The following is an 11,947-nucleotide window of genomic DNA, read 5'->3' on the forward strand; positions in this document are numbered from 1 at the left end:
GATGGATTCACCTTGAGGCCTGACGCACGTGCTCTCCGACCCGGTGTTGAGGACAGTCAGCCCCAGGGACACCGCCCACTCTTCCAGTACCTCCCCCTGGACGTCTGTCGCACGAGATCTCCACGCCGTTGACTTTGCATTAAAGTCTCCAGCGACTATCACAGGGGTAGGAGATATTTGCCCTATTAGAGCCCCAACACCTGTGAGCATCTGTTCAAACTCGGCAAGGGGGCGATTGGGTGAGAAGTAAACCCCAATAATACCTATGTTTCCTACGACGGCCAGTGCGAATCCCCGACCCCTCACGGTGTGTTCGATAGCTGGGGATCCAGCCACAGCAGGGGCAATAACGGCCACTGTTTTGTCCAGATCCGCCACCCAGTCGTCCCGGCTTGGGATAAAGTAGGGCTCCGAGACTATAGCTACATTTGTTTCCCACTCGGCCATGGATTGAATTAATAAGTCCTGGGCCGGCACACTGTGGTTTATGTTCGCCTGTAGAAACTTCCAAGCCATTTTATTGGGCGGTGTCCATCATGTGCTCCTCCACAGCGATTGGCTGGGAAGGCGGGGGGGCTACCGGGCCAGCTCCCGTCTTCTTTCCTCCAGACTTGGCAGTACGGGCCTTCCCGCTCTGGCATCCTTGTGCGCCGATACGGTGTCCCGACGGTTTTCCAGCAGCACTGCAAATGACGCAGCTCGGTTCAGCCGTGCAGTCCCGGGCCTTGTGACCGGGTTTACCACAGCGATAGCACAGTTGGCTGCGGTCTACCTCCCTGTCACATTTAGCCCCGACGTGACCCGCCTCTAGGCACCTGTAGCAACGAAGAGGCTTTGCTTCCAGCAGCACCACTCGCGCAGAAATCCAGCCAACTCTTATTCGAGCGGCCTCGGTAATTTTCTTGGCGGCAACTACTGGGCAGCTTAGCCAGAGTGACCCAGAACCGCTTGGGGCACGTGAAATTACCCCAGACCTGATAGCTTCTGCTGGACAGCCTCCATCTGCTGCTACAGCAGCCACAACTTCTTCACTGGATACCGAGTCGTCTAACCCCATGATACGAATTTCGGCACATTTCACGGGCCGCTGGACGTGGACTTCGGCACCGAGAACTTCCCGTAGCTTTTCGGCCAGCTTATCTGCCGCTTTCTCCGCATCTTTGGTGTCAGATGGCAGCTGCAGCATTCGGGCACCAGTTGCTGCTATTCGAAAGAGGACAGCAGAGATTCCGAGCTCCTCCAGTTTGATGCGTTTTTTCGCTTCGGCCAGGACAGTTTCGTACTTAACCCCTTTTTCAACTGCCTCCGGCTTCAGCGTCAGCGTGATAGCAGCCGCGCGAGGCGGGTTAAGTTTCCTCTTTCGCTGAACGGTCGTCTTGGGGGCGCTAGTGGCTTTGGACCCGTTTGCTCCACCACTTGCAGTCTTCTTTTTTCCTTTCCTACCCACCGCGGCACTCCAGTTTGGCTTGGCGGGCGTCAGGCTCACTTCTGAGACGGGTGCTAAGGGTGTTTGTCTGGCCTCTGACGCTTCCTGAGCAGCCAGGCTAGCACGTTTGCCCCTCTTAGCTTTTGGCTTCGGTTTTTGTTTCCCACTGACAGACGGCTGTGCGGTGCCAGCAGTAGAGCTCCATGCTGGCTGGGATGGTGTAGGCTGACTAGCCGGACCCACAGCCATAGGCACAGCATGGGCAGACTCCGCGGCTTCCGCTGCTATTCGATCAGATGCCAGCGGGGGCCTAAGCCGTGGTTCTGGCAGAAGCCGCCCCTCAAGGCCCTCAATACGGGCGTTTAGCATATTGCTGAATTGCTCGCGGTTGGAGCGCGATACTTCCTCCATGATCCGACGGATGTCGACTTCAGCCACTGCAGCAGACTGGCTTCGCATCTCGTCCACCTGCTTGCGTAATTCTTCCAACTGCCATGAGAGTTGGGCGTTTGCTGCCTCTAGGCGGGCAACCTCCTCCGTAGCAGTACGGGATCTTACCTCAGCAAAAGCCTCAGCAATAGCCACCACCGAGGTTTTGAGCTTTTGCTGGTGGGTGCCCTTCAAATGGCCCGAGGTATTGTTCACATACAAGATGTCACTAAGGGCATCTTGTACTTTTTGATTTATTGCCGCCAATGTCTGCTCCCCAAGCTGGCTGCCGGTGGGGAGCTGCTGCCGGCACATTAAGCGCTCGGCTCTTTCCCGAGCCGCTGCTTCCGCCGATGCGTTAGAGGCAGCAAGGTTCATCTCTGCCTGGATTTGCCTCTCGTGAGCTTTTTCTGCGCTAATTGCACTTCGAAACTTTCCAAAGCCGTCGCGATGGTCCGATGTGGGCGGCCGGCCTCTGCCACGTTTTGGGGTTTGTTTGGAGAAGTTTCCTCGGTGGTTTGAGATCGCGCTTTCGCTTAGTGCTCCGGTATCACTTTCTGAGCTGCATGATGGTTCGATCTCCTCTGCCGTCCTTTTCTCGGGTTTCCTCCAAAATTTACTTCTAGGGCTTTCCTTCGAAGCCACAGTACGCGCGCTTGACACCGACATCTCGGAATCAGAGAGCCGAAACAACCGTACGACTGGTTGCCTGCTAGCCTCCGCGTGTGTGAGCCTCGACGTTGAGGCTGCCTCCTCCTGGTTTGCGGAATCCTTGTTAGCAGAATCCGTATCTGCCATAGGATCCGCTTCTTCTGAGGGTTTCTGTGAGGCCGACTTTTTGACGAATCGACCTTTTGAGTCGCGTTGCGGCGAACCGCCACCCCTCAGTCTTAGCGTGCTCATAGTCGGGCACACTACCGCATCCGAGCCAAGGTCGTTGGTGTTGGAGTGCGACATCGGGTCGCAGTCTTCCACCTCCAGATCAACTGAGTCTTTCCAAGTTGTTGGGTCAGAGTCCATGCTGGATATGCTGAGGTCGTGTTCACGGAGACCGGCACTCAGCCGGCCTACGAGGCGATTGTTGCCCACCCCTGCATACGGAGGGCAGCCGCCCACCGAAGTGAGCGGGCGGGCTTCCTCCTTTCGGAGACCCGCCAGGGGAATTTTTTCACAATCGTCTTTCATTTTTCCCTGTCATCGATCTCTTTTTTCGGGGGTGAGCTCCCCCGCACGCTAGGCACTGGACTCCCTCCAGCCATGCATCCCATCGGCACGATCCGCTCACCTTGGGATTGGGGATTTATTATAGTGGTTTTCTCCACGCAGCGCTGCTCTCAATGAGCAGCGCCCCCGGTCCGCTCAGTGCGGGTTACGGGTTGCCCGACGGGAGGCCGAAACCCAACCAGTAGCCACCTGACGGTGACCGCCAGACCCGCCGCGCCGCAGGCCTTGAAGGCCCGCCAGCCCACGCCGCCAAGCGGCCGCTGGCCCCATAGAAGGGGCCCCCTCAAAAACGGTGCATACGCACCACCTCCACCCAATGGTTACTGCTCTCTGACACCTCAGATTAGCTGAGGCAAGACGAGAGCAGCCAACCACAGGAACACCCCTCCCCCCCTGACAGGACATTGGCAGCACCGGTAAACAATAACTTGGAACCCAAGAGATTATTTACCGTTGCCCCCGGGGTACACCGTCCAAGATCCCTTCCCTTACCCCCGGATCAAGAGGATCAAGAGGAATGAGAAGGGACTTGGCACACTGGGAGGTTTCCTGTCCGTAGCACCCCTGGACTTCAAACCTAACCTAACTCACTTTTCTAGTAGTAGTTTTTTTTCTGTACGGGTCGCTGTTATAACATTATCCACTTTTTGATAGCAGTTAGGTTCTGTGAGGGTCGCAGTTCAAACCAAACCTAACCCACTTTCCTAGTAGCATTCCTTTCCTGTAAGGGTCGCAGTTATATCCTAACCTTACCCAATTTTTAGGGTTCCGTAGTCAACTAGGAACCCTTATAGTTTCGCCATGTCCGTCTGTCTGTCTGTCTGTCTGTCTGTCTGTCTGTCTGTCTGTCTGTCTGTCTGTCTGTCTGTCTGTTTGTCTGTCTGTCTGTCTGTCTATCTGTCTGTCTGTCTGTCTGTCTATCTGTCTGTCTGTCTGTCTGTCCGAGGCTTTGCTCCGTGGTCGTTAGTGCTAGAAAGCTGAAATTTGACATGGATATATAAATCAATAAAGCCGACAAAGTCGTACAATAAAATCTAATTTTTTTTTTTTTAGGGTACCTCCCCTACACGTAAAGTGGGGTTGACATTTTTTTTTCGCTTCAACCCTAGAGTGTGGGGTATCGTTGGAAAGGTCTTTCAAAACATCTTTCAAACAAAGGGTTTTCAAGAAACATTTTTTGATAAAGTGAATATATACGGAGATTATCGCTTCGAAAGAAAAAAATGTGTCCCCCCCCCCTAACTTTTGAACCATAGGTCCAAAAAATATGAAAAAAATCCTGGAAGTAGAGCTTAAGAAAGACATTAAATGAAAACTATAGCGGACATGATCAGTTTAGCAGTTTAGTTTGAGTTATCGCAAAAAGTTTTCCCTTCATAGGTTTTTCCTACTTACTTTAATTAGGTACTGATTACGCAAATTTGCCTATTTGTTTAACTCGGGTGAAAGGTACCGTTTCATCCCTTGGTTAACAATTTACTATACTTTAAGCTCCAGTTTAGCTTATTGTGACGGAAGAGTAACTAAGGAACCCTACACTGAGCGTGGCCCGACATGCTCTTGGCCGGTTATTCTGATAACAGTTCGGTTCTATGAGGATCATTCTACTTTATTTACATTTTATGTTAATAGGTAGGTATAGTTGTTTAATTTGGTGAAAATATCGCATTTATTTGCTCTTCAAGATTTGGTGATCATTATATATGGTGATTATTCATTATATTTGGTGTTTGAATACAATTTTAAGTGCAATCGTGAACACTACTTCTACTTAATAATTACTTTTATAATTTTAGACCTTACTTGTTTGGTGTTTAGTACTTATATTTTTTAGTATAAAAGTTATTTTTTTAGGGTACCAAGGTATTTTTGGTGGTCATTATAATTGTAGCCAATTAATACTTTCAAAACATCTAAATATTATTATATTATATCACGCTTTTTTAATTAAATACTATGTAAATATCTAATAATTTAATTGAGAAGTTTTGACACGCGCCATACGAGTATGTAGTTATATAAAGTCACTATGGTACATTAGAGGTGTGAATATTATGTTCTCCCAATTAGTTACATAAAGGGGTATTTTGCGGCCTTCAGATGTGGATAATTCTGGCAAACCCTGACAGCTTGCTGCCCATGACTAATATTTTAATTGCTCGAGAGTCAGACGAACGTTTTCAAATTTATCAATAGTATCAAGTTTCTCACTACCAAAAAGTTGAGGTAAAGGTTTTAAACCATATTATACTTAGTTGGGTCATAAGTTCTGTCACAAAGGTTTTGACTGAACAAATGTAATACAAAGCTTTTAATAAAAAAGTTTGCCATGAATTGAAAACTTGTTTTATACTGATCAAAGCGTAATATAATTCGTTTAAAATTTAGATCGCGTCTTAATTTACTACTTGTTTACTTTGGGTTTAACGTAAAACGCAAATACGCGGCTGGATTGTGAAAAATTATACTTTACCAAAGGGAGTAAAAATCAGTGTCACATTAATAAAATAGGTACAAACGTTTATTTGTATGAACCTACTTTATTAGAACGTTATTTTATCACCTGCATTTAGTTTTCCGACAAGTCTGTACTTCAGCTTATACCCTTCAAACTTAAGGTATTTTTCAGTGATACCCAAATTTTTGACTGCCATCCTACGAGTACAGTTGCAGGTTGGCAATACCACTATACATAAATTATATATTTTACAAAAGCTAAAATTCCTGCTTTAATTTTATGTAAGATTCGATCATGTAAACAAGAAAAAAACTAGGGATCAAAATCACCTCGAACAGGTCGCGTATTTTTTGCATGTTTTTTATAACATTTTTCTGATTAAGTTAAATTAAGTTTAATTTTATTATAATGTAAGTAATTCAACATTAAATGAGCTATCAACCCATATATATATATATGAATAATAAAGGATCTTAACCTGTAGCTTTTTTTCAGTCAAAACATTTTTGACAGAACTTATAACCCAACTTAGTACTATTAAAAATAGATTCTTGATTATTTCGTCTGTACTACTAATAGTCTATCTTGTTTTAATAATACTTTTTTGTGTTTGAGTGGCTAGTATGTTTATAAAGTACTATAATTCACAAATGTATATACCGGATACCTTTTATTACTTTGCCTCTATCGACGTTGTATCTTGGCAAAAGCATAGACAAACTCAAAATAATTTACAAAAATATTAAAATATAAACTAATAAAAACTAGCAAACAAACATCAGGAAAAATAACCTAAAAACTTAAATCATCGATTTTGTTAGGTGATTGGGCCCCTCAGGATATCGAACGTATACATAATCATATGTATACGTTCGATTTTCTACAGTGCTGGCCAATAATATAATTATCATGTTTGTGTTATTTTTATAATATGAACATTTATAGAGTAAACAATTTTGTTACTTTGTATATTGTACAATTATTTTACTAGTCATTTTATACAAGTATATGACGAATACTGCAATTAAATACTGTGAATTACAATAAGAGATCAGCATATTACTATAAAGCTGCAATAAAAAGTAGTGAGGTGGAAATCACTTACAAATGTAAAATAAATTCTACCGTAAAATAAACACGACTACAAAATAAACAATATTTGCCGGTACTATATATATAGGTATTAATATATCATAATCTGATCGTAAAACTCCTATATTAGGATGGTGATGAATTACGAAATATAACAAAAAAATCGAGGAATTGAAAATTAAAAACATGAATCTGACAAGAACCCATACGTTAGAAATATGTCCAAACCAGCCTAAAGTCATTTTATTCTGAGATTTACTCTTTGAGTTATGCAAATTCTTAAGTCATTTAACTAACCGATTCAATATTAGTTTGATTTGTTTAGATATACCTTATTTATACGTGATAAAGGCTACTAAAACACCTGTTTGTACATACAAGTATAGGTAACTATTGTTGTTTATTTATTTAAATATTATTATTCTAAATAAATATTATTATTATGCAAAAGTAATAGAAGTAATAGTAATAATGAGCATCATAATTGGCAGAAAGCACGTCGTTGTCAGTCTAACAACAACTTTCTAACGTTATAAAGTAAAGTCACAATTTGACAAATGTATTTAATCTAATCCTTAATTCTCCATCTTCTCTGTCCCTCTTATACTTATTGAGTGAAAGTGCGATCATCGCAATAAAAAGGGCCAAGTTTTATTGTTCAAAGTGTTCAACGTATCAATTAGGTTTAAACCCACAAAAATGTCATATTGTTCCGAGTAAAATAAAAAAACATATTTTTATTTTGTAGTTACATTTTCCGTTTTTAAATATAATTTGTCTAATTCGCGAAATAACGAGGTATTTATTTTAAAATTCTAGCGGAACCTAAAATCGATGATCTCCTTTGCCATTAATGTTTGATAAATTATGTAAAGAGACAGAGTCAGTGCCTTGACCAATGAGCAATCATTAACTTGAGAGGAGATGGCAGGTCAATTTGTTACCCTGGACTGGACTGTTATATCAATCAGTGGTCAAACAAAAAAATTAAGGATTAACTTATCACGAGTAAACTAACACCAAATTGATAACGATTAAAAAATATATAAATCGGATTTTAAATATACTCACTTTTGAACTGTATACTTAAGGCTCCTACCAAAATGTAAACAAAGAAGTATACAATTCAATAATTCATAAACATGGGTAAGCCATAGGACCTATAAGTACCTATGGTTAGTATTAAATTTATGTTTCTAAATAACAATCTTAGAGCAATACGAGTAACATAAAGTCACTGATCATTTAAGTGTTGATGTAATGTAATAGTAGAGCAAATTATTAAGTGATCATTCGGCTTGGGCTTGAGGCTTGAGGAGGAGATATCACCTGATATGAGCTCGACGATAGTATTTCTAAATTAGTAGAATCAACTCTACATTTGTAATGATTTTTTACAAATATTGATTTTTTCCCTTATTTTTTTATTACCTATAGATGAAGCTGAAATTAATGCAAATACTTTTAAAGTTAAATGAACCTTGCCTCAAATAAAATTCAATTAACTGTCTGTTGAAAGTAGTGATTTCGAAATCGAGTTTGCATAAATTTAATTGTCATTAAGCACTGGTAGCTAATAAAAATTAATCGTGTAAATCCCCTTTAGTGAAATTGGCAATTACAATAGCTACTTAGTATAGTTTTAATTATTATACTTTGTTTAGAATAAAACAGAAGATTTATCCTGGCGACCCTAGGTAATCAATTCACTGGAATTCGATTTATAAGTTAGTCGCAATAAAATTGTAATAGCACAAGAGATGGCCATAATCATGTTTTAGTTTCACTTCTCAACACGTCGGCTCTGTTAACATAGATTTCTAGGGTTTATAATATAATTAAATATTTTTAAATAAATAAATAAATATTATAGAACATTATTACACAAATTGACTAAGTCCCACGGTAAGCTCAATAAGGCTTGTGTTGAGGGTACTTAGACAACGATATATATAATATATACATATTTATAAATACTTAAATACATAGAAAACACCCATGACTCAGGAACAAATATCCGTGCTCATTACACGAATAAATGCCCTTACCAGGATTTGAATCCGGGTCGTCAAATTCTAATATTACCTGCTTGTTAAACATTACCAGATTTATATCGAGGTCATGTACATATTTTAGGCTTTCAGTCATATAAGTAATACTTAGTTAAACAAAAGTAAACATTTTTGTTTTGTTTGCATTGTTTAACTGTTTTTTTTTTTCATTTTAAAGGATTATGACGAAGAATAAACAACCAAAATCACGCACAACAAAGAAATCCGTTAAAATTGTGGAAAAAAAAGAAACTGAGAAATCGGAAGTACCTGTGAAGACTGCCTCTTTAGATGATGAAGATCAGGGGTTTGGAGGATGGCTTAGGTAAATAAATATGTAAAAGAATAATATGTACTTATAAATAATTATGTAAGGTGGCATTTTATTCTATTACTTTTTTTTCTTTTAGATCTGAGGATGGCATGGATACTATGAAGCTATTTGTGTTAGCGAACAGCATAGTAATGGTTACAACTATTGCTTACCCACATATTCAAACAATATTCTCTGTTTTATCAGAAATGATATACGGCGACGACGAGTATTACCGAGTCGAATTGTAATAAACATCTTTAAAGGTCACTTTTTAAGTATATTTTAATAGAATTCCAATGTATAAAGAAGTAATTATAATATATATACCTATATATTAATTTATTTTGACATTGAAATTTGCCCGAGACTGTTAAAAGGGCTTTGACTAAAAATATATAGTCGGTTTTCAGCTACACCCGGACGAACATTTTCCATTCAGGTGCCCAACATACGCTCTTCTCATAGCTCGATCCTCTCCCATCTTCTCTAGGTGACCGAGCACGCGGAGTCGAGTGGCTTTAATCGCGCCAATTATATTGGGCACCGTCACCAGCTCCTCTAGCTCCCTGTTCTTCCTGCGCCTCCAACTTCCATCTTCATCTCTGATAGGTCCCAGAATCTTCCGCCAGATTTTCCTCTTCGCCACTAAGATCTTACTCTCTTAGTTCTGAGTCAGAGTCCAAGCTTCACATCCATACATCAAAATTGCTTCAGTCTTGTAGTCTCAAATTTGAAATCACAAAGACACATATTTTAATACTAAAAATGCTTGGTTTAATATTTCGTGTTGTTTTTTCATTAAGCGTACTTGTTTGGTATTCGATAAACGTTTGGAAAATGATTTCCGACTACTTTAATAAAGAGTTCCAAAGAATGCTATTAAATCTAACGGAAGATGAAAATGATGAACTGTAAGCTTAGTAAATAAAGATTTGAGTTCTCATATGTTTTTTTCTATTTCGAAAAGCTAAGGATTTTTATTTAAATACTTCAAATTTATTATTAAGTCTAGATATTTAGAAAATGGAATATTCATTTAGAACCAGATATTACGCCACTGGAGCCTCTTCGGAAAGGGTTTTCTGCGATTGTTTATTTTAGCTACACTAAATAAAATTGTGTATTTAAATAAAACACTTTAAACAAGGAGTGTCATAATTAAATAATTTTCATAAATTCCCAGAGAAATCAACCTGATACCATAATATTGTCTACGCAACAAAATACTTCAAAAGCATACATTTTAATAATTTAAAAAAATAATAAATTACAAATTAAACTGAAGAGACCTTATCAAGAGCAAATTAGTTAAACGACTAATCCGCTGCAGTGAAACACTTAAATTGGCCTTTTAGCGAAACGACTGAAGTAATTAGTTAACAGAGCTTTATATAAGCCGTGTCGAGGCACGAAGTTTGGTACAAATGCAACTGCATTTGGCTTGTTGCCAGAGTTGGTAAGAAAACCTGTGCGTATCGATTTAAGCTAGCTGTATTTACCTTATGCTAAACCGTTTCTCAAGAGACCGACAATGTTATAGAGGTAGTTTATTACGATATTGTTTATGCATAGTATTACAAAACAATTTTAACTCTTTTGTTAGATTATGTATGATATGATTTTAACCATAAAAATCATAATTAATATTATAGTCAGGGAAGAACAGGGCAGTAACTATCACCGATTATTTGAAATAGTCATATCAATAATAAGTACCTGGGCGACCGAGCTTTGCTCGGTTATAACTATTTATTGTAATATGGTGGTGTATAGGTGATAATCTTAAATACATTTTTTTTACTAAATTAAACTTCTCTAAAACAATAAATATTTAAAAAAATATGTGTAAACTTGAACATATAAAAAATAAAAAAAATTAGTCACCGGGCAAAATTGGAACCCGTAACACTCGTTTCTAGCCGTCCGCGTCTTAACCCGCTGGACCAGATGGACAGTGGCCGGAACCACGAAATTAGCGACCATATTCTGCGTCGAAAGAAAAACGCATAAAAACTCGAAAACACGCGTTTTCTCAAACATAAGACTAATCTAGATCGATTGTATACCCCCAAAAACCCCCATATACCAAATTTCAGCGAAATCGTTAGAGCCGTTTCCGAGATCACAGAAATATATACAGTAGAATTCATTTATAACGACGTCGCTTATAACGACTAACCGTTTTTAGCGTCGATATTATTTACTCAAGTTCGGTCCAATACATAATTACATACATATGTAAATATCCGTTTTATACGTCATCCGGTTAGTACGACATAATATCGCCGGTCCCTTGAAGGTCGTTATATCCGGATTCTACTGTATATACAAGAATTGCTCGTTTAAAGGTATAAGATAATATCAATATTATTCCCATGTGATATGAAATCGAAAATGATATATAGAGAGAGAGAGAGAGAGAGAGATAGAGAGAACCATCATAATAATATGAGATCCCTAGAGGCTTTCATATTGATTGTCACTGTGACAAGGTACGAAATAGTACAGAAATCAATTTCCTTGACCGTGCGAATGTTCGCAGGGTATCAAGGGACCCTATTTTTTCGCCCCGCACTGAACTTATCAAGTAAGTATAATTTTCTACTCCAGATTTCTATTTGACTGCCAGTGATAGGTATCTAAAACAACTTCACTGGAAGCGCGGCATGGCGCGCGCGACGCTTTTCTATACTCGTACGATCACAGTATCAGTGTTATTAATATTATAAATATTCATTCAATATATTAGTACAACTGTTGTTTTTTGTTCAAATCTTTTTAGGATGTGTGCAACGATACATAATTACTAAGGTTTTAAAATTATCGAGCCAGTGCTTACAAAACTCGACTTCACTTCGTTTTGTAACTTCAGCACTTGAATTTTAAGAATCCTACCAAAAAAGGCATATAGCGTTAGGGTCGGCATGTATGGAGGGTGCGCATGTACGAGT

General features: G+C 39.8%; 1 protein-coding gene across 1 annotated transcript; it reads right to left on the bottom strand.

Moving 5' to 3' along the window:
- Positions 1 to 517: 517 nt before the first annotated feature.
- Positions 518 to 3,040, bottom strand: LOC133530577 (uncharacterized). Its single transcript, XM_061868545.1, has one exon. It carries the CDS (start codon positions 3,038 to 3,040, stop codon positions 518 to 520), a length of 2,523 nt encoding a protein of 840 aa, XP_061724529.1.
- Positions 3,041 to 11,947: the final 8,907 nt, after the last annotated feature.

Source organism: Cydia pomonella, chromosome 2, assembly GCF_033807575.1.
Source record: "Cydia pomonella isolate Wapato2018A chromosome 2, ilCydPomo1, whole genome shotgun sequence".
NCBI classification, from domain to species: Eukaryota; Metazoa; Arthropoda; class Insecta; order Lepidoptera; family Tortricidae; genus Cydia; species Cydia pomonella.